This window comes from Eutrema salsugineum, unplaced genomic scaffold (assembly GCF_000478725.1).
Source record: "Eutrema salsugineum unplaced genomic scaffold, Eutsalg1_0 scaffold_2, whole genome shotgun sequence".
Taxonomy (NCBI): Eukaryota; Viridiplantae; Streptophyta; class Magnoliopsida; order Brassicales; family Brassicaceae; genus Eutrema; species Eutrema salsugineum.
The window spans coordinates 2,534,203-2,556,499 of NW_006256829.1; the positions used below are offsets into that span (position 1 = coordinate 2,534,203).

The 22,297-nt window shown below is 38.4% G+C and overlaps 6 protein-coding genes across 6 annotated transcripts; 4 read left to right on the forward strand and 2 right to left on the reverse strand.

The window, feature by feature from the left end:
- The first annotated feature begins 2,502 nt into the window (after window positions 1-2,502).
- LOC18016990 (protein terminal ear1) lies at window positions 2,503-3,823 on the forward strand. Its single transcript, XM_024156334.1, has 4 exons — window positions 2,503-2,948; window positions 3,055-3,171; window positions 3,445-3,590; window positions 3,678-3,823. Exons 1-4 carry the CDS (start codon window positions 2,503-2,505, stop codon window positions 3,821-3,823), a joined length of 855 nt encoding a protein of 284 aa, XP_024012102.1.
- A 1,659-nt stretch (window positions 3,824-5,482) lies between these two features.
- Window positions 5,483-7,118, reverse strand: LOC18016991 (40S ribosomal protein S19-3). Its single transcript, XM_024156473.1, has 4 exons — window positions 6,938-7,118; window positions 6,458-6,548; window positions 6,154-6,337; window positions 5,483-5,743 (listed from the first exon to the last, which is right to left on the reverse strand). The coding sequence occupies exons 1-4, from the start codon at window positions 7,019-7,021 to the stop codon at window positions 5,671-5,673; spliced, it is 432 nt and encodes a 143-aa protein (XP_024012241.1). The 5' UTR covers window positions 7,022-7,118; the 3' UTR covers window positions 5,483-5,670.
- Window positions 7,119-7,646: 528 nt separating this feature from the next.
- LOC18016993 lies at window positions 7,647-14,218 on the forward strand. The gene is given in 11 exon segments (XM_024156952.1): window positions 7,647-7,779; window positions 8,439-8,499; window positions 8,588-8,809; window positions 8,940-10,978; window positions 11,057-11,187; window positions 11,411-12,381; window positions 12,384-13,002; window positions 13,081-13,129; window positions 13,212-13,453; window positions 13,545-13,649; window positions 13,744-14,218. Coding segments are annotated over 9 exon segments (4,557 nt in total). The 5' UTR covers window positions 7,647-7,779; window positions 8,439-8,499; window positions 8,588-8,619; the 3' UTR covers window positions 13,955-14,218.
- On the reverse strand, window positions 14,148-16,022 carry LOC18016994. Its single transcript, XM_006399217.2, has 8 exons — window positions 15,772-16,022; window positions 15,538-15,622; window positions 15,418-15,459; window positions 15,162-15,327; window positions 15,005-15,057; window positions 14,696-14,920; window positions 14,570-14,616; window positions 14,148-14,474 (listed from the first exon to the last, which is right to left on the reverse strand). Exons 1-8 carry the CDS (start codon window positions 16,020-16,022, stop codon window positions 14,423-14,425), a joined length of 921 nt encoding a protein of 306 aa, XP_006399280.1. The 3' UTR covers window positions 14,148-14,422.
- A 279-nt stretch (window positions 16,023-16,301) lies between these two features.
- LOC18016995 (protein Asterix) lies at window positions 16,302-17,576 on the forward strand. The gene is made up of 3 exons (XM_006399218.2): window positions 16,302-16,503; window positions 16,951-17,051; window positions 17,316-17,576. The coding sequence occupies exons 1-3, from the start codon at window positions 16,345-16,347 to the stop codon at window positions 17,377-17,379; spliced, it is 324 nt and encodes a 107-aa protein (XP_006399281.1). The 5' UTR covers window positions 16,302-16,344; the 3' UTR covers window positions 17,380-17,576.
- A 674-nt stretch (window positions 17,577-18,250) lies between these two features.
- Window positions 18,251-20,537, forward strand: LOC18016996 (cysteine--tRNA ligase 2, cytoplasmic). The gene is made up of 7 exons (XM_006399219.2): window positions 18,251-18,463; window positions 18,630-18,693; window positions 18,813-18,974; window positions 19,095-19,268; window positions 19,353-19,634; window positions 19,729-19,854; window positions 19,941-20,537. The coding sequence occupies exons 1-7, from the start codon at window positions 18,297-18,299 to the stop codon at window positions 20,505-20,507; spliced, it is 1,542 nt and encodes a 513-aa protein (XP_006399282.1). The 5' UTR covers window positions 18,251-18,296; the 3' UTR covers window positions 20,508-20,537.
- The last annotated feature ends 1,760 nt before the right edge of the window (window positions 20,538-22,297 follow it).

Sequence of the window (22,297 nt, forward strand, 5' to 3'; positions counted from 1 at the left end):
TGAATTTTTGTGCATTTATATCTTCTTAGACTTAGGCTTTTACATACAAACCCTAGCGATATGTTCTTGCTTGCTAATTGACCTACTAATGTAAAATTAGGCGTTTGATTCCTCAGTATATATACTGCATGCCTCTGATTCGGTTTGGATAGAAGACCATTGTCTGATAGAATATTCTCACAAATATAGTCGAATTATATTGGTTTTTAGTTCTGTTCTATATTGAACGAAATGCAATTAGGATTTAGATATTGTTTTAACTATTGTTCGTTGCTGGCTGAACGACTATAAGACTGAGGTAGTGCAACATGAGTCTTCCTTTTAAAACGTATATACAAAATGTATGCAACAATTTAATAAAATTACCCCTATATCTACAAAATAATACCATTTAGAATAATATAAATAAAATTATTGACAAAAGCAAAATTACCAACAAAAAATAATACAATAACCAAACTAAAGACAGACATTACATATAAAAAACACTAAATACCAAACACGTATTGAACCAAAAAAAAATTAATTCTACTTTAAAACATACAAAAAAAAATATACCAAACAAAAACATAAATAAAAAAATCTCAACAACATTTATGTATAGAATTTTACTAAAAAAAAACAAACATAGTAGTTTCATACATATATTTTTAAATTATAAAAATATAGAACAAATCCGCGCGTAGCGCGGACAATCTCTAGTAAAGATAAAATCATAAAAACTTACACATCGAGAAATTATAAGGATAAAAGAGATAATTAGAACTAAAACGAGGCATTGAAATAAAGAAAAAAAAAAAGGAATTGACGTTCACTTAACTTATACACAGCTTTCGAAGCTATAAAGCATTTGTCGTCACTCTCAAATCATTTCATTTCTTCCTTCTTCCGCATCTTCTCGTATGTCTCGGTTTTTAACGTCAAACATTTCGATGTTAGGCCATCTCCAACGCGGTATCATTCACGGTACGTCAGTTGGTCCGAAGGGCTAGAATGCAATTAAAAAATACTTTGGACCGAATTATTTGGACGTACTATCTCTTCCGGATGAGACCGACGAGCCCGTCTCAAGCCAGTATCGTTGATGATGTGGCGGAAGGTGAGTGGCTGGAATGGAAAGGAAAGTGGTGCGTATTTTCATTATTTTTTTGTCCGTCTCGTTTTGTTTTCGAGAGAGAAAACGAGTGGTTTTCCCTGAGTATTTTTCTGTCACCGATGAATCGGTTTACCGGCGATTTTGACTGGTGAGACGACGAAGCTGATTCATCGGAACGTCGCGACGAACAAGGTAAAGATTCCCGATCTCGTAGAACATTTGGCATAAATTTGGAGGAACCACTCTTTGAAATTAAGTTTGTATGTTTTTAAAAATTTTAAAAAGTTGTATTTCAATATATCATGTATTCCTATATTAATCACATTTTATGTCATGTATTTATGTAATTTTATTTTCGTATTTTTAAAAATATTAAAAAAATAATCAAAATAATAATATTTTAATCAAAACAACCTTTAAATTAGATATCAGAGTTGGAGGGGTACAAAACATGGAGTCCTTCCTAACTAAAAAATAAATGTTAAACAAAATTAAAAATTGATAAGATATCCAAATTGGGTATGAGCATTGGTGATGCTCTTAGAAAAGAGTGGGAGAAAAACCGATATAGATGAAATGCACTTTTTTATAACTTTTTTCTGTTTACTGTCTTTTCGACGTAGTTTTATTAATATTATGCTGTTTACTATAGAAATAAAAATAAAATAAAAACGTATAAATAACAAGAAATCACTTTACCAAGGTAACTACAAGAAGATTGGTATTACGAAAAATGGGTCTAACATAATTACATAAGTAAGCGGCCTTGCTTGTTTCATTGTCACTAGTACAACAGTGACCATAACGGACAACAGTGTCGCGTACTCGCGCAGTATACAATTATGTTAATTTTATCAAAAAATTTAAATCACTAAAATATAAATAATAGTATAAACGGATAAAAAAATGTATCAAAATAAAAAGTATAGAATTAAAAGAATTTTTTTCTTTTCTTTTTGAGGAAAAAAACTTTAGTTTATGTAATTGTTTACTATTCCTGTAAAAACAACATCGTTAATAAACATACGGAAAGGATAAATGTAGTATATATCTTAAAAGTATGTCCCTTAAAATACAGTAATGTATTACAAAGATTTGCCAAATCTAGTATCTACTATCTAGTAATATAGAGATCGTATACGTCAGCTTTCCCGTAAATTACTAAGCTCATGTAGATCAAGGCATGTAAGTAGTGAGCCACGGATCTCGAGGTTCGGAAAAAAACAATCGGACGGTTCTAAACTCAACTGACATAAACGAAATGATGACGAAGAAAAAGATTTAGACATTTCGCCGTCGGCTTTTGATATCAAATCTGTTTTCCCTACGAAAATAATATATATAATCAACAAAGAACCATCAAAAAACAAACATTCCTTCTCTCCACTCCACAGAGAACCTCTCCAATGGCTTCTCCAAACTCTCCCGACCATCTTTCACCGGCGAGAAACGACGGCGCTTCTGACGTCATCGTTAGACGAACCCTAAACCCAACCGCACCTTTCTTTTTTCCTAGAAACCTTTCCCTTCATCGTTTCTACTTCTCGCCACCGCCGATTTATTTCATATCGGAAACTAATCTCCCTCCTCCTCCTTCGATCTTTTTGTATTATCCTCTTAACATAAACCCTAATCCGTTTGTGTATGTGCAAGAAATGCCTCATCTTTACCTTGAAAATCCCAGCCAAGAGCTGTCTTCTTCTCCGACCACTAGAAAAGGGGTTTTTGGCCGGAGAGGAGGTAACGGACATTGTAAGAAGGTGACGTGGAAGAGAAAGATCCATCATCAAGTTGAATCTATCGGCGATCACCTCACAACTGTCATGCTTCGTAATATACCAAACAAATACACGTACGCACATTTTACATGGTTTCATACCAGCCTAAGTTGATTTTTAGGCTGCAGCAAAGTTATGATGGTGGATGTATAGCGATGCTTCTAATTACTGTATTTGCAGGAGAGATATGATGATTGAGTTCTTGGATGAGCATTGTGAAGTAGAAAACAAAAAGAAGAAAGATGAAGAGTTTCCAGTCTCTGCCTATGATTTCCTATATCTTCCCATCGATTTCATGTAAGTCTTTTTAATCATTATTAACTTTGTTATTATCCGTTAGTTATTTAATTTCTTTGATTTATGTAGATATATACATCTACTACATATATATATATATATATATATGTGTGTGTATGTGTGTGTTTGTGTTCGTATATGCAAGAAGACAACGAAATGATGCTCCAAATCTCGGAAATTGATATTATTAACTCTTTAACTTTTAGATATAACAATGTGACAACTCATTTTATTAGCAACTTTAAACTAAATAACTGGTACGAAATTGAACAGGAGTAAAATGAACAAAGGGTATGCTTTTGTGAACTTCACAAATGCTGAAGCAGTGTCCAAGTTTAAGGCTGCTTGCAACCACAAGGCATGGTGTCATTTCGGCTCAAAAAAAGTACTTGAAGTTGCTCATGCTAGGCTTCAGGCTAGTTCTCTACTCATTCCTCTCCATATATTCACTATAATGTGTATTATTTTATATCGATCTAATTATAACAAATGTGTGTAGGGAAAAGATGAGCTGGTAAAACATTTTGAACAAATGACATATCCAGTTGAGGCATACAGTGCGGTGTGTTTCAGCCCAGCTCGTAGCGGACCGAAGAATACAGTTGAAACCATCATGGTCGGTAAATGCACCGAGCCAATGATACGGGTTTAATTGTTTCGTATATCACGTTTATATATGTAGGATTTTGAATGTGTGTGTGATGGGAGAACATCGAACTAGGAGTAGTAGGTGAAGTAAAGGGAAAAGAAAAGACTCAGACACCGAACCAAATCCAAGTAAAACGCTGAAATGTTTAGTTTTGGATTTGGTTTTTGATGTGTGTGAGTTTTGACTTTTTCTTTAGTGTTTAGATGGAGTGTCTGCATGTTTCTCTTTAGCCTATGTATGTCGTTGAACTGTCGATGTTTAATTTTATATAATGTTGTTTTTCTCTTGCGTGTTGATGATTATTCTAAAATTCAGAAAATTGGTTGAATTTGTTAGTGCAAAATCAAGCTATGAGAGAAGAAAAATAGGTCTTGTTTACAACGGAATCTTATTTGCATCGATTAACATTCTAAATAAATCTTAAGCCACGAGCTCTTAACTTGGAGGGTGATCGCATGAAAAAAAAATATTTAAGAGGAAACAGAAAAATGACCTCACTGATATTGGCGGTTGATATTAAGACTATCCTTTTCTTTTGTCAACGGTCGATACTTAAGATATTAGAGCATCATTATCCTTTCGTTTCTTACTGCAGTTTCCTACCCAATTAATTAAAAAAATAAATTAGTAGAAAAATCGGTTCTTATTTGGGATCAAGAGGAACTGTTTCTTGTTGTTACGTGTCATGTTCGCATTGGTTAAAAAAAAATAGAGGAAATGAAATCTTCTCTTTCTTCTCTTCGACTAGATTTCTTTGGACAAACCCATTTTCACACTAATTAAAGCCAGTGCTTCTCTTCTTCTTCTTCTTCTTCTTTGTTTCTGCTTCTGATTTGCGTCTTCTTCTTTTTGCTTCTCATCTGCTTCTTCTTCTTCGTTTCTGCTTCTTCTTCTTTCTGATTCTCATCTGCTTCTTCTTCTCTTCTTTCTTACCATCCGATCACACCATTTCGTCTACTCTGCTTCTTCTACTTCTAAACGTTGGCTCTTCTCCTTCTTTCTGCTTCTTTTCTTTGTTTCTGCTCTTTCTCTACACATCTGTTTCTTCATCTTAGCTTTCTTCTTTCTTTCATCTTTATTAAGAAAAAAAACAATTCTTAAAAAATTTATTAAGGGTTTTACCAATGTACAAGTAAAAACAATAGATTTTTTAAGCAGGTTTTTTAATCTATGTTTAATAATAAAAAACACTTAAGAAACTCATTAGAAGTTTCAGTGATAATAATGCTCTTAGGACTTTTGGGAACCAACGGAAAAAGTTGAATTATTTGAACTCATCCCACTTTCTGGTATAAGTTGTATTAAACACATACTACAGAATCTTGCACAGGAATCTACTTTTTGTGAGGGAGTTTGCAGTTTGGACATTCTTTGTTTATTTGTTTTTTTTTTTTTGTTTGGTATTGTACATGACAGTTTTTCAATAGGTTTAGATTGACAAAAATCTTCGCTTATAGGAGAATGGACTGAGAAGAAGTGACTAAAAGGTAGTTTTCTTTTTCTATTTCTTTTTTCTTTTCTCTCAACCTCTATCTTTTCTTTCAATTCTATTTATTTTCCATGAACAATTTTCTTTGTTCACATTCTTTTTTCTTTTCTCCTTTTCCAATCCTTTTTTTGTTCTTATTTCTTACTATTTTTTTGAGAGAATATGTAGTAGATAACTAAATTTTGTATCAAAATTGGCAAAAATGCCTGAATTATTCAGAGAACATACGAAATTGGTATTCATTTATCGGGCACCAAGAAAAGAGGAGCAGAAGAGATATATCGTTAAAGACCAAAACAAACCAAAAATTAGAGTGACAAGTGATCTGTTCAAGCCATTTGTTCTGTCTGGTCACGTGCTTCTAGAGAGCGGCTGTGATCCTTCCAGCCACTTGGTCAAGATCCCTCTGTCCACTAGAAGTGATTTTCCTCCCCCTGGTTACATAACAAACCCATTATTTTATACATCAGCATTACCGGAAGAAAGAAAATTAGTCGATGGACTTGATTTGTATGTCTAAACACATCGCAAACGGGCTAGTGCTGCACCTAAAATGATTCTTTGTATTTAAACTGTAAGAAATGTGGATCAGATTGCCGAATCTATCTATCTAAAACTTGCTTATCACTTGCAACTTTACACAACATTACACGAGAAAGAAAATCTATGTGTACCAACTTCGCAGGTTTGTGCATATTCCTTATACAGGAAAAGTAGATGACAGGGGTTTTCTTTCTACAACAATTTTTTCCCTTTTTTTACAACATTGTTTTAAATCAACCTTTACGCCATGAATGATGATAATCTGTCTATATATTAAAGAAAGGAAACTACTGATACTAACCCTTTAGTGTCGAGGTCGACAATGTTCATAGTCTGGAGTTGTTGAAGAATGTGACGAGCAACACCGCCACTGCTTTTGCAGAAATGAGGCGGGCGGCTTCCGTTCCTCTTACTTCCTCCATATATTCTCCGGAATGCACCAACTCCAAGACCGCCTCTCAAGTATATTTTTCTTGCCATTGAAGCTAAAATAAAAATGGTATTCATCTCAGAAAAGATACACTACAAAGCCTTACAAAAAAATTCGACTGTATAAAGTCACTATGGGCATCCACATATATCGAAGATTTGATCGTAAACATTACCGGCTCTAATGTAGTACCAGTCAGGATCATATGGGGCAAGCTCTTTCAAAACACCAGTCTTGACGATGTCTGTCCATGGAGGCAACTCAATCTACATGAATGGAACCATATTTAGGGGCTAGTAGTCACAAAATGGAGTAAACCAGCAAATAGCTTCAGTGTTAGCCAATATTCTGTGCTGACCTAACATGACCCATTTACTTACTTATTGTCTCAGTTACGAAAAAAAAAAAAGCGATCACTAAAATTTTCTTGCACAATACTACAAAAGGAGTCATCTAATCGAAGTTTCGTTCAAAATTGGAAATCAATCTCAGCCAAATAACGCGAATTCAATGGAGATCATCAAATTCAGATTGAAGCAGCATTCTAATCCTTAACATCAACGAATTGCATAGACTATAGTGTACACTGACGAATTTCGTATACGAATCTACGAATGCGTGGTTGATGCATAGAATCACTCATTGTGAGTATTACCTTGCCGGAGCGCTTAAGGTGGGCGGCGTAAGCCTTGACGAACTCGTGTGGCGAGACATCCTTCACCGTTCTTCCTGTCGCCATTTGTTTCCTCCTCCTGCTATGGCGTCGGCGAGATTTTGACTGAGAGAGGAATTGAGAAGATGGACACAATTAGGTTTTTCAGAAGTTTTACTGGCCCAAATTTACTAGCCCATGTTCTGGCCTGCTATTTGTAACTTAACTTTTTCCGAATTTACCGTTAAATAATTCGTATCAGTAATAAAACTCAGTAAAAATCTTATGAGCTAATTGTAAAAAGAAGCTTATTCTTGTGGCTTATGAGATGAATAGGTAAAGGTCTTAGCAAAAATCAGTGAAAGTCGTAAGAGATAAAGCAGTAAAACTCTCATGATACAATGTTAATAGAAGTCTTATGAGATAATTATTTCTCTTATTATCATTCGAAATGAACTAGTATATATTGCAATTTAATAATGTTGAAACGTGCCGATACGGTGTCGTGTTGATGTTTAGGTGGGTTTGGTATATAATGGTCCTCCGTCCTGGCCCCCACTACAACAACTATAGTCTAACCTTCTTCCTGGAGAAGAGAGTTCTGTTCTACGAGCCATCTGCTTCGGATCCGAGCCTCGCGTTGGCTCCCGGACCCGAGCCTCGGATTTGCTCCTGCGTCCGCCGTTGAAAATTTTCGCACTGCTTTCGATCACTTTATCTCTCTCTTCTCTCTCTCTTGCCCTGCTTTCGTTAACCCTTGAATTCGAAAACCCAGACGCAGTCTTAGAAATTGAGGCTGGAGAAGAAAGGCTCCCATCTGCTACACGGCTAGACGTGATACAAGTGTAAGTTCACATCTCTTTTTTCCTTTTTAGAAACCCTAGTGTGTTTTTTTTTTTTGTTTTTGTTGTTTTAATGTCCTCAATGGAAATGATACTTACCTAATTCTACGAGTAAATTCCTCGTTTGAGGTTGAACTCCTCGTTGTGGTAGTGCTTATGCTAACCAAAGCTTCGATTTGGTGTGAAATTGTGTTGAGGAATCTCGAGTGGATTCGCGAGATTTCTAAGAAATTCTGTACATTTTTCAAAATTAGCTTTGATTTTCAGCTGTCATGAAAGCTTTGTTTTTGTATAAAGATCTTGTTGACATGTACTGAAAATGAGCACTCTAGTTTAGTGGAGTAGGAGCACATTGAGTGTGTTATAGTTTCAGAATTTGATCGGAGCTTGGGCTTTGGTTAAGTGGTCCTTAGACGTCAGTGTACTATTTCATTTATCTCTTTAAGGAAACAATGCTGATTCAAGTTTCTTGTAACCTGAGGGCGTTGCATCAATAATCGAGTTTTAAAGTCTCACATTCTGGTCTGAGGATTCTCCTGCGTGAAGATTTATTAAACTTGCCCAATAGTTTTCATTTGAAAGGGCATTTATTTTAGCTTTCTTGTCAACCGATGGTATCTTCTGATTTTTTATCTGTTTTTTTTTTTTGTTTTGTTTAACAGGACATCTTGAGGATTCCGAGCATGTTAGTTGGAGGTAGCTCATGACTTCTCGGGTGAAAAGGTGTTGAAAATGTTCCTTTTTACATTTCGAACTTTATATCAATGGAAACACAGTCTTGAACTCTTTCCCGTTTCTTTTCTAGGTCCAGATATTTTAGGATAATTTATAGGAGCTGAATCTATGCCTGGAAACGAATTTGGAGAGAGAATCCACAATTTCTTTGGACAGGAAGGCCTATCTCAAGACCAGCATCAGTCTCAGGTTGTTGACGGAAGCTGGTCCAGTTTTAGTAATGGTTTAGTTGGAAACCAGAGGCAGATAGACCCATCCCATATCACCAATCTGAAGAGTTATAGCACACAACAATCTGGTATGGATTTTGTTTCCTTATAACGTGGAATTCTGCAACTTATCCTGTATATGTCTGTTCATTCATAGCTTCTAGCTAATTATATTGGATGTTGCTCTAGTTTTAAACGTAGATTCCTTGCTTATTCCAGTTGATCCTGAGAGAGGGCAATCTTCAAATTCACAGCAGGGTTTGACTTTTACGCAGCAGCCTATAAGGTCTGAGTACTCCAGAAGTCTATTGCAAGATAACCAGCAACTCACAAATGGTTACATGCATGGTCAGGCAATGCCGAATGGGGCAAATGTTTTGGGAGTGGATGTAGAATCTAGTAGGGATAAGTTATCAGCGAAAGGATATTCTCCAGACCTTCATAAAATTCCTATGAGGTTTGAGATGGGAGAATCTCCGGTTAATTATGATTTCTTTGGTGGTCAACAACAGTTAAACAGCCAGCTCCCTGGCATGCTCCAGCCTTTTCCAAGGCAGCAGATGACATTCAATGATATGCAACTGCTAAAACAGCAAGTTACGGTTAAGCAAATGCATGAATATCGAATGCAACAACAGCTTGAGTCCCGGCAGCTCAATTCTTTGCATTCAAATGCAGTCAATGGAAGTCGCTCAAGTGATAATCAATCACATCCGTTGATCAATGGCATCCCTATTCAGGATGCGTCTAGTGCTTGTTGGCAGCCTGATCTTATGACAGGAAATACAAACTGGATGCACGGGCAGGTGAACTTATTGGCACAACAATTTGAACCTTCCTTATACGGTATGCCTGTTGGTGGGGCAAATGCACCTCAAAATGCCTTTTCTTCCGTTCAGATGAACATGTTAGCTGCACAGCATGGTTCTGCAAACAGGAGTTCCTCTCTCACCAATCAGTCAACTTCATTTCTTAATCAAGGCGATGTACATGATAGTCATATGCTCCCTAGATCCACATACCAGGAGAAAGTGTTGTTCTCCCATTCATCAGTTCCAGGTGCAAATAATAGGCCCAACTTTGGAAGTTTCCAGGATGATGATTCCCGTGAGAGGAACATGTCAGTGCAGGAGAAATTTGGTAAGATTGAGGGTTCTGGTCCATCAGAGAAGTCATTTATGAGCGTGCCTGATAATGTAACTGCATTACAGAATTCAACAGCATTAGATCCAACAGAAGAAAAGATTTTGTTTGGTTCGGATGACAATTTGTGGGAGGCATTTGGAAACAGTACGGATATGAGCTTGACTGGAAATCTGATCTCCAGCAGTTCTGACCTTTATGATGCTTGCCCCTCTTTGCAAAGTGGGAGTTGGAGTGCTCTTATGCAGTCTGCTGTAGCAGAATCATCCAGTGATAACGCAGCCTTTGGTAGTAGGGGCCAGGATTTGGGTGTCAAGGCTTCAAATGCACAGAGCGAGAGAATCCACAGTGATTCCACTCGGACATCTGCTCAACATTCAATGTCTCAATGTAGTCAGATGGCTGGAAATATTTTTCATTCTTCAAGTTCTGGGATCGATAGAAAGAATAATTCGTGTGCTATTCAAAAAAATGAGGGCCTTGAAGATAGATTTGGTATTTGGAAGGCTGCTTCTAATCCAAATTTAGCTGCTATGACTGAACAGAAGAATCATTTTACACAAAATCTACAAATGAAAAAGGCAAGCTATGGACTTGGCATTCCCGGTACAGTAAATAATTCTAGTGCTTCTAGGGATGTCCCGGGAAATATTCAACAACACTTGAATAATAAGTCTGTGGAGAAAGCTATCCCTCAACTGAATTCTAGAGATGGCAGTCAAATTCTTGAGTCATATGCGAGTAATAATGCTGGTAAAGCCATGGCTGAATCGAACGAAATGGAGAATTCTGGAAAGGAGAACTCAAAAGACAGTTTTCGATTGAAAATCTCACAACAGTCTTTTACACGTGGGTTAAAAGATGATACTCAGGTAAATGCCCGTGATTCGTCTATGTTGCCTGGTGGGAAAGAAACACAATCTGTTCATGTTGGTAGTAGGCCGTCGATAAGTCGTAAATTTCAGTATCATCCCATGGGTAATATTGGTGTCACTGATGAGCCTCGTCGAGAAAACGTTTCTCATCTGTCTACCACATTGGAGCAGGTTTCTGCAGGGTATTTCGGGCAGTCAAAGTCTCTTGGTCAGCCACCTATGAACATGCGAAATGACAGGGTACTTTTTTATCTGTTGCTTAATGATTATGCGGTGTTTTAGAAATCTGAATAATTCTTCTTGGCTCCATTATGGTAGGGACATGTTTCACAAAACGACTTGAATTGCACAAATGAGAGTTTCAAAGGCATGGGCTCAGGGAATTCACCTAGTACATCTGCTTCAGCAGACAGGAGTGTTGATAATCAAGTGAAAAGTGCTTCGTCAAGGTATTCGTTCGTTGGGTTGATAAGGTTTTGTTAATAATTCACCCTTTGATCGCGTTTGTGAAGTTATATAGTTAGTATGATTTTTTATAGATAGTTTGTCAAGCAACTGACATAGTTACCTAATCATGTCACCTTAAACTCAATGTTCTCATTAAGTTTCATTCCCTTATTGCTTGCAATTCGTGCTAGTAATTGCTTTTCTGAAATATATTTCCCTGTGCAGGCAGACTATGCTTGAGCTTCTTCACAAGGTGGACCAGTCGCAGGAGCATTCCTTGGAAGCAAATGTTTCTGGGATTCCTGAAACAAAGATTTCTGCAGACTATGGTGGTCAATTTCGTCATAGTCAGTCATCTGCTTCTCAGGGGTTTAGTCTACAGCTGGCTCCGCCATCTCAACCAGTCCTATCACCTGATAACGTGCAGTTTTCTATGAATTCTATGCAGCCATTGAATTCACTTCATACCGTCCCTGAAAAGGGAGGAACAAGTCAATCAAGGTTTGCTCCATGGGCAAAACAATCTTTTCCGCAACAATCCACTTATCCAGGAGAATCCAACATGACTTCTGGTTTTCCATATGCCAGAGGGTATCACCAAAATCAACTGATGCCTGGTGCTACCCGACAATCAGCTTCCAACCAATTAGTCAGTTCATCTTCTGAGTTGTCTACCCCTCAAGTGAAAGAAAGAGAGGAAAGCAGTGACTTTGGTCAACGTGGACATTCATCACAAACACCTTCCCTGCCAAATCCTACAACCCACAACAACAAAGGAGATTCAGCTGAAGGATTTCCTATGCTGTCTGCTTCTCAGCTTCCAGTTGCATCCAGCTCGCCTCAGCAGAGTTCCTCTTTTGGCATGATGTCTGGCTCGCAAATGGGTATTTCAGCTCCGCAACATCGGTTTTGGAACCAGCCATCGAAACCCCAGCCTGATATTTCACGGCCGCATCCATTTCCCAACAACCACGTAGAAGGGAGCTTCTCAAGGCAGGAGAAGAAAAATCAATTATCCTCCCAAAATGGAGGAGACATGTCATTAAGTGGGAGGGGCATGGTGAATATGCCTGGTTTACAGAGTAAAGATATGGGTGCCAAACAAACATCTGATATTGATTCGGTGTTCTCCAAAATGGTGCAGAGCAACCATGAAACCTTTGATCGCTCTCTTCCTTCAAACAACCTTCCAAAAGATAACTGCGTCACGGTGAGCATATGGCTGCTAGTGGGGACGGTGACGCACCCAAGATGACTGTGAAGAGAGTTGAAGAGAGTGCTGTTCATCTTCAGAAGGTAGCTTCCAAAGGGGAGCAACAGTCACCTTCACGATCTGATGGCTTAGTTGGAGATAAATTGAATGAGAAGGAACCAGCGAACCACATGCTGCATTTTGTCCAAAATGTTTCTCAGGGTTTCTCCTATAAGAATCATTCAGCCTCGGCTGGAGCAGATCATCAACAAATCAGTCCTCAGATGGCTCCATCCTGGTATAGTCAGTATGGGACTTTCAAGAATGGACTGGTGCAACCCGTGAATGATACAGGGAGATTCACCCCCTTGAAGAAAGGAGAACAATCTTCTAATGCTGGGACTTCGGTTGATGGTACACATTCTGTTCAATCGTCGAAGCAATTTAAAATGCAGCAGATGCCAGGCTCCGCACCAGGAGCGGAAACTCGCTTATCTGAGTCATTGCCTCTTGGTGCTACTGACAAACTTCTTGTGAAATCGAAGAAGCGCAAAACCCCCACATCAGAACTTCTATCTTGGAATAAAGAAGTCGTGCAGGAATCTCAGAGGCTTAAGACTCTCAGGTGTGTAGCTTATAAGCACTGATATTCCTAAACCTGCTCATATCGATTACCGTATTAAACTTTCTATATTCATTACAGTGAGGCCGAGGTTGATTGGGTTAGAGCGACTAATCGATTTGCTGAAAAAGTGAGTATCCTCACTACATGTTTTCTCGCCGGTTTTTTTTGTACAATGTTGTTAAATACGTTGATGGCTTATGTTCTTACAGGTGGAATTTGAGACTTTACTTGAGGATGGCCCACCAATCAGAACAAAGAGAAGGCTTATATATACAAGACAGCTCATGCAACAACTATTTCGTCCGCCTCCTGGGAGGGTGATATCTTTGGTTGCTAGCTCAAATTATGAGTTGGTTGCATATACTGCCGCAAGAGCTGCACTAGGAGATGCATGTAGCTCCACTTCTACCGACAGGAGTGAGCGCTTTATGCCCCTGACCAAATCAAACCCGTAAGGATATGTTCTGTTTATCCCTAAAATACTGGAGACTTTCTAGAGTTCGAGGTTGTGTATTGACACAAACTGACCCACTCTTGTGTAGGCTGTCTGAGAGAACGAAAACAGAAACAATCAGTGACCAGTACATCTCCAAAGCTGCTGAAAATTTCATTAGTAGAACACGAAAGCTAGAGACTGACTTTGCGGGGTAAAAAACCATAGCTCTCTTGTAATTGATTCTAGTTCTAAATGGGTACTCGTTTTGGTGGCTTGATCTCATTAACATCTGGTTTTTCTTGCAGACTAGAAAATGGAACTACAATTGCCGACTTGAGCGTCGAAGTCCAGGATCTAGAGAAGTTTGCAGTGATCAATCGTTTTGCGAAGTTTCACCCAACATCCTCGTCTATGGACCGGACCGGGAGTTCATTTAGGTTAAACCCACAAAGATATGTTACCATAGCTCCAATGCCTCAGAATATACCAGACAGGGTACAATGTCTCTCCCTCTAACTATTGATTGATGAATCCATATAATTCTGTTTTTGGCCAATCTTCCCCATTCATTGTTTTATGCATCTCGTGCCCCAAATCTTTCTATATTCTTTTCTATTTTTGGGTGGGGTATGAGTGAGTTGGTCAGAATCCTGAGAACAGTGAAGGCTTCTATTGTCAAGAAGCCGGAGAGTTCCTACTCGACATGTAGCGTTAATGTATGCATCATCACGAATATTGTAAGTCAAATCCATATGTATACTTAGTAAAGAAGAATTACCCATGACAAGTCCCAGAAGGTAATTCCTCCAACAAACAAAGCATAGCAGTAATAGGTGTCAGTTTTCTGTTTTCACACAGCTAAGATTCTAATGATCTCTCTCTCTCTTTCTCTCTCTCAAGTCGTTGAGTGCTTTGTAGAACCAGTCATGCTTTAAACTCACTGAAACTTGACCAGAAGCTGCACTGAGGAATAGTAATCAAACTTTAGAAGGTGACTCTAATTTCTTCCCCGACCATCGCTAATATCTCATCCATCCTGTAACATATATGCAACACGGGCTCATCAGAACTCATTCTTTGCCCAGAAGATTGGAACTCGGGAATGACAATGGTTAAATTGTTAACATTTACCTATGTGTGTCAATGTTTACCTCTGCAAGCCAAGTTGTCAAGTACATCTGTATAGCAAAGAAACCTAAGTCTTATAAGATTATGTTAACAAAAGCTTTTTCCTGTGACGAATCAAATCCCACATACCTGCAAAATTTCTGCGGTTGGCTGGTTGGTCTGTGATACAAAAGAAATAACGAGATTATCTTCTTTCAGTCTAGGGAGAATTGGCTCAGCTACTTCTATGGAATATAACGAACAGTTGGAGAGATCATCAAATTCCCCGTTGTAAAGTTCAGCTGACCAACTGAGCTTGACCGGTTGAGGAACTTCTTCACAGCTTAAAGAGGCCAGTTCCATTATGAGTAATCTCTGTTAATAGTTTTGTAGATCAGAATTGCAAATATAATCAGAGGCTAATCTAGAGCCTAAGATATATGCAGAATGAATGCCTACCTTTAGCATTATTTCGCGTTTGAACATATCCACAAGCTCCTCGGCCATCGCCTCTGTGATCATATCAACATTGCAAGTACCAAACTTTACAACCACAACAAACATAATAGGAGAATCAAGTAGTCAATCACTATAGAAGTTTTGTTTTTGATCTTACCAAATGCAGAGACATTCCAAAAATTAAACACATGGATCCCACCGCAATCTCCAGCATCATTTGAATCTTCGTTAGAGCCGGAAAACTGAATAAGTGACCCGCTACTCGTCTTCATATAACATCTCAGAGATCTACTTGCATTTACCATCTCAACAACAACAGCTACCTGCATTATTCTAAAGATTTGTTTATAGATTCCAAATCACAACAGGCTAAACATTCCAATCCTAGATGATCAGAATAGGACCACACTCACCATTTCCTTGTACGACGACAAAAGCTTGATTCGATAAGAACTCTGGACATAGAAAGAGAGACATTGGTAAGAATGAGAATGAATAGAAGACCAAAAGAGTTTTGAAATAAAAAATTTCACCTGTTGCATAAACAGCTTCTTCAATGCTTTCTTTTTGATATCAAACATGTCACATAACACACCAAATTCCATCATTGGGATATACCTATTGCCATGAAACACACAAAATAGTATGAATCAAGCACCACTCGAATTGAAACCAAATTCCAAAAAGATTGATTTAACACATTCTAAAGCAGGAAGGAGACAACACAAAACAGAGTCATAGACAAAATAAAAATTAAGTTTCCACACTTTTGGGACAGATATGAATTGACGAGCGAAGTAGCGTGAGCTCTTCCTCCAGAACAAGCGGCGACCCATTGTTGCCGACAAGTTGATAGTTTTGACCACTGGTTCCTAAGATTCCGCTGAGCAGCCGGTCTCCATAGCCTCATCGACGATGATGAACTCGCCGGAGATGGAGATGGAGATGAAGAAGCCAGCAATCGCGAAGAAGACGCCGGAGATGGAGAGGCAGATGGAGGAAACTGTGAGATGCTCATCGTAATCCAAAAAGGCGACACGAATCGAGCTTCTTGAGCTAAAGCTATATTCAGAAAACTACTCAGAGCTGCACGACGGGTACGATGCCGGAAGTTGAACGGCGTAAAGACGCCGGCGACACCTTCTTTTGTATTCCCAACTTATAGGGCTTGTGAAGAAGAAGGATGCACAGGTTACAATTGTAATTTGAAAGCTCGATTATTTAAAATTAACTGCTGTAATAATTATTTATTTACTTGTTAGTTATATAGAAATCCCTCGAGAACAATTACAGTAGATCACATTTTCACCATCGGAAGTTTAGAGAGAGAGAGAGAGAGGATGTCTCACAGTCATGGGAACGCATCGTCGGCGAACGATCCACGGCAACCTTTGGCGGCGAAACCTTACACTCCGCGGCCTGTTGCGCCGGAGGATCTTCCCGTTGACTACTCCGGATTCATCGCCGTGATCCTCGGCGTCTCTGGCGTTATGTTCAGGGTAAATTACATCAAATCTTATCTCTCTTGATCCTTGGTCGCCAGTAGAAAATCGTAGAAACTCTCACTCCGGGTGTTAATTCTTAAGATTTGGCGAGTTAGATCGTCGGATTTCATAGTTTAAGTCTCTGATTCATCAACAGAAATCTGTAACTCGTGTTTTTTCTGGTTTTTGACAATTGGATCTTTTCAAACTCACTAGTAATTGTGGAGTGTTGATTTGGCTGCTTAGTTTCGCAATTGGGCAGATTCCAACTCCTCAAAGTCTAATTGGACCATAAAAAACTGTGATTGTATCAATATTATAGTCTATAGATAAATTAGATCTTAAAGAGATAATGAGCTCGAGATGGCCATTTGTTACTTGGAGTCTAATGGTTGAAAATGAAAGAAAACTGTGGATTATTGTTGCATCAATCACACTCATTTTTCTTTGTTTGTGTCTCAGTACAAGATTTGCTCGTGGCTTGCAATAATTTTCTGTGCTCAGTCTCTGGCCAATATGAGGAACTTGGAGAATGATTTGAAGCAGGTCTCCATGGCTATGATGTATGTTCCATCTCACTCATTAAGATTTCTTGTCTTGTCTTTTCATCAACTAAGAGAGGTGACCATTGCGAAATACTAGTTTCTGTTAAAATCCCTGAAGTTCGAAGAAGATGGATCAGCAATCTTTTATGGAACCATGGAAGATAGATTTGAGTTGATTAGATGATATGCTTGTGGCAAAAAGATGATTACTCCCAGAGATTGTTTATACTTGTCATGGTGTGGATTGTTGATGTTGACTCCAGTTTTCTTGTATTGAAACAGGTTTGCTATAATGGGATTGGTCACAAACTACTTAGGTCCTAATAGACCGGCGGCAAAGAAATAATCCTGCTTTTTTATGACAACTTGTTTTGGTTCTTGTTTCCAGACCTTCAAGTTATAATTTTTATCAAGAGATTGCGCCATTGGAGCTAGTGTTTTTTAATTTTGGTGAAACTTTTGTGTTCCTACTCTCCAAGTTCATGTTCAGAAGAGATTCTCATTTCAGATACAAAGAATCTGAATTCCGACTTTTCTGTTTGATCTCCATTAATTTTGACCCCAGTTAAGAAACCGAATGACTGGACTAGGATCATAGTTGATAGGATCAGACGGAAGATTAAAATAAAATTTGATGTTGAAATTCTTGCAACAAATAAAATGGCTGATTCTACAGAGTACTCAATGACTTGAGAGAGAAGAATCGTAGCTTTGTCAAAACATAATTATTGCCATTTACTGTTTTTGTACCTGGTCAGATTTCTTCTTCTTTACTAGGTAGTATACAGATGGATCTGACTTACAATGTTCGTGATGATAATGCATACATTAATGTACATGTCTACTAGAAAATCTCCAGTTTCTTGACAATGGAGGCATTCACTATATAAGCCTTCTCTTTGATCTGATTGGTGGATCCAAACCAGATGGCTCGTAAAGAACCATCTTTGAACGGCGGACGCAGGAGCAAACACGAGGCTAGGGTCCGGGAGCGAGGCTCGGATCCGAAGCAGATGATGGCTCGTTAAACAGAACTCTCTTCTGCAGAAAGAAGGTTAGACTTGAGTTGGTGTGGTATTTTAGAAAATAAAAAAGAATTTTAGGGGTTTTATGGTCACTTTACTTTCTTATAGGAAAAAAGAAAGTTACAAATTTTAAGCAACTCGTATATAAGTTTAGGGCATAAATTCGAGCTGAGCTACTCAGTCTGTCTTATACATCTCTTTGATATCTTTGTTTCTGATCATTCCAAGAGGCCGAGAGATGGAGAAGCCGGAATTGAAGTTGCACAATACGATGACCCAAATGAAGGAAGTTTTAAAGCCAATCAATCCCGGCAAGATCGGAATGTATGTCTGCGGTATTACCGCGTACGATTTCAGCCATCTCGGCCACGCTCGTGCCTCGGTCTCCTTTGACATCCTTTATAGGTCTCTTTCTTTCCTCTAACAAAGATTTCAAATTTTGTCGGTTTCGCGCTAGGATTGTCGCCGAATAGAATTTCTTAAGACCGCCTGGGTAGAAATTGGGTGACTTCTGTCTCAAGTACGATATTTGAAACCATTTAATCTTTCTAGTATTGTACTGGTTATGCAGATACCTGAGGCACTTGGGTTATGAAGTTACTTATGTCCGAAATTTTACAGATGTTGATGACAAGGTTCAGTGATTTGCAGATTGTGCTATTCTCTTTTCTCTTTTTCTGCTCATCTCTCTGTTGGCATTTTTTCCCCGTGTTGGTTCAAAACACTCTAAAATCTGAATACTGGACCTGTGCAGGTAATCAAAAAAGCTCGCAAGGATGGGGTGGACCCGTTAGATTTGAGTAATCGTTTTTGCGAGGAGTATCTTGTAGATATGGGTGCTCTTCAGTGCCTCCTTCCTACCCACCAGCCTCGTGTCAGTGACCATATGGATCACATAATAAAGATGATACAAAAGGTCTGCTGTCTTCTCTCTTCTTCTTTGGTTTCCTTCAATACTCTTGGTTACAAGATGTGATATGAAGATGAAGCTATAGTTCTCAGTAAGGTCTATGATCCATGTGCTCCCTTGTTGCAGATCATTGAGAAAGATTGTGGGTATCCAGTGGGTGGTGGTGATGTGTTCTTCTCGGTCGATAAGTCACCAAACTACGGTCAACTATCTGGCCAGCTCTTGGATCATACTCGAGCTGGTGAGCGTATTGCTGTTGATCCAAGGAAGCGTAATCCTGCTGACTTTGCTCTATGGAAGGTTTCACCATTACAATCTCTCTTTCTTTCTTTTTTTTGAACTTTTCTCTCTGCCTGTGGAGTTGATGCTGATATGTGTAAGCAGGCTGCTAAACCCGGTGAACCAAGTTGGGAGAGCCCTTGGGGTCCAGGAAGACCAGGATGGCACATCGAGTGCAGCGCAATGAGTGCCCGTTACCTGTCTCCAAGATTTGACATCCATGGTGGTGGCGCAGATCTGAAATTCCCTCACCATGAAAATGAGATCGCCCAGACTTGTGCTGCTTGCGAAGATGGTCGTGTGAACTACTGGCTGCACAATGGGCATGTCACTAACAACAACGTGAAGATGGGGAAATCACTGGATAACTTTTTTACTATTAGAGAAGTATGTTTCTTATTTGTTCTAATATCATAAATTGAGTCCTCTTTGGGTGTGTGTGTTTTCTCATGGGTAATTCAGAATTGTTGGATCTGTGTAGATCACGGCCAAGTATCATCCACTGGCCCTGAGATACTTCTTGATGAGTGCACACTACCGCTCTCCCCTGAACTATTCCAGGCCACAGCTAGAGAGGTCGTCTGACTCTTTATATTATGTGTATCAGGTACTGTGCTCCACAAACTTTTATTACCCTTCTTGGTTGCAATGTTTCTAATTCTATAACTCCTGTTAAACTTTGTTTTATTTTAGACATTACAAGAGCTTGTTGAAGCTCTTTCTCCATATCAGGAAGAACTAAAAGATGACAATGGAAAGGCTGAAGAGACCGCAGAAGCCAAAGACACGATCGAGAAAGTAAAGACCGAGTTTGAAACGAAAATGTCAGACGACTTGAACACATCTGCTATACTCACTGGCGCGTTGCAAGACGCGATGAAATTCATTAACGTTTCAATCATCAAGCTCAAGAAAATGCAGAAGAAGCAGCGGATGTCGGTGCTTGTGTCACTTGTGGAGGTCGAGAAAGCAGTTAGGAAAATTCTTGATGTGCTGGGTTTGCTCACTGCTCTGAGCTATGCAGAGTTTTTGAAAGAAATGAAAGAAAAGGCATTGGTAAGGGCAGGAATAGGAGAAGAAGAGGTCTTGCAGAGGATTGAAGAAAGGAGAATTGCAAGAAAGAACAAAGACTTTCAAAGAAGCGACCAGATTAGAGAGGAGTTGGCAGTTAAAGGAGTCTCCCTCATGGATATTCCTGGGAAAGACACTGTCTGGAGGCCCTGCCTCCCTTGTAGCTCTCAGCCTAAATCCGACGCCTAACATTGGTTATGACACCAAAACGAATATAACATAGCATCGTTTTTTTTTTTAACATTCGTAACATAGCATTTTCCATAATTCTCTTCATTAGACCAGCTAATGTTCCAAAACTTCAAAGTCAAAACAGAATTAAAATATTCCATTCCATCGATTCTAGCCAGCGATCTCTGCGTATATGTGCATACATATACATTAATTAGCACATAATTGTTTCACAAAAAAAAAGCCTAAAAAAACAAAGCATAACGTGGCAGACATGGTGGTACGTAATGGTTTTGGCTACTCTCAGAGGCAGAACAGTTATAATACATTGTTTATGGATGAAATGTGGGAATTTCCGTTTCGGTTCCCATGTAAACCGAAATATTATATTATATGGGAATGCATTCCAGTTACGGAACGAAAATTCGAGATGGTGATAGGGTGGTGAATTGTGCCAATCCTGCTAAAAGTATACAGTGACTTTAACACCAAATAAATAAATAACAGGCCCAAAAGGCCCAAGAAGCCAACAATTCAAAAGTCCGGGTTCTGTTACAAGTGTCAATACGACAGTCCAGACTCGAGACCGAAAGAGTGATTTCCAAGTTTCTGGAGAGAGAATTAAATTCTAAGTTCAGAAAGCTTTTTCCAAGAGAGAAAATCGTGGCTAGAGAGATAGAGATGGAGAAGCCAGAATTGATATTAAACAACACGATGACTCAAATCGTATTGTGCAAAACCAGATATCAAAGAGATGTATAAGGTAGACTAAGCAGCTCAGCTCGAATTGTGCCCTAAACTATATATGAGTTGCTTAACATTTGTAACTTTCTTTTTTCCTATAAGAAAGTGACCACAAACTCAAGTCTAACCTTCTTTCTGCAGAAGAGAGTTCTGTTCAACGAGCCATCATCTGCTTCGGATCCGAGCCTCACATTTACTCCCGGACCCGAGCGTTGTTGACTTGTTGTCATGTGGCCCAGTGACAGACCAATAACCAACTACATGTCTACACGACACCGTACGAGTGCGTTTAAATCGCTATCGCTCATCAATCATTTATTTAGATATATGTCGGATAGTATGTCCAAAAATATAAAAAAATATATCTTTATGTTATAGTCAGAAAATATCTTCTTTGGCAAACTCTGGAATCTTTCCTTGGATTACAGTAAACTGTGGATTATCTTTTATATCATACTAGCGGCTGATTTTTATATTGTATTTATTGACAGACAAAACTCTACAATATCAATTTTTTTCATTAGATTTTGTATTTCAATTTTTTATATATTTATAATTTTTAATAATTTTATATTAAATATTTAAAAAATAATCAAATAATATATCAATTAAAAATTCAAATCAAATTTAATTTATAGATATCTTTATATTTATGCATGTTTATGATTTTAAAACATATACAATTCTTGATTGTTGCATTCAGGAAAAAAAATATATGTAATAGGCAATTAATTATTTAGAATTATCTCAATTCCCTAACATATTTTCAAAATATATTCATAATTTCTTTTTTTTCTACACCCATTTCCCTTTCCATCTCTCTCTCTCCTTCACCATCTCCCTCTCCCTCTCCTTCTCCATCTCCCTCTCACTATCTTTTTACCTCTCACTCTCATTTTTCCTCTCAAGTTCCCTCTCTCATCAATGCAACATGTTGAACCACACACAACATATTGGACCGGTTGAAATTTATATCTTTCTCAGGTTTTTCTTTTTTCTAATCACTCTCAATGTCACATCTCTAACCTGAGCTCTGTATAATTTTTTAAGGGAAACTTCACCCA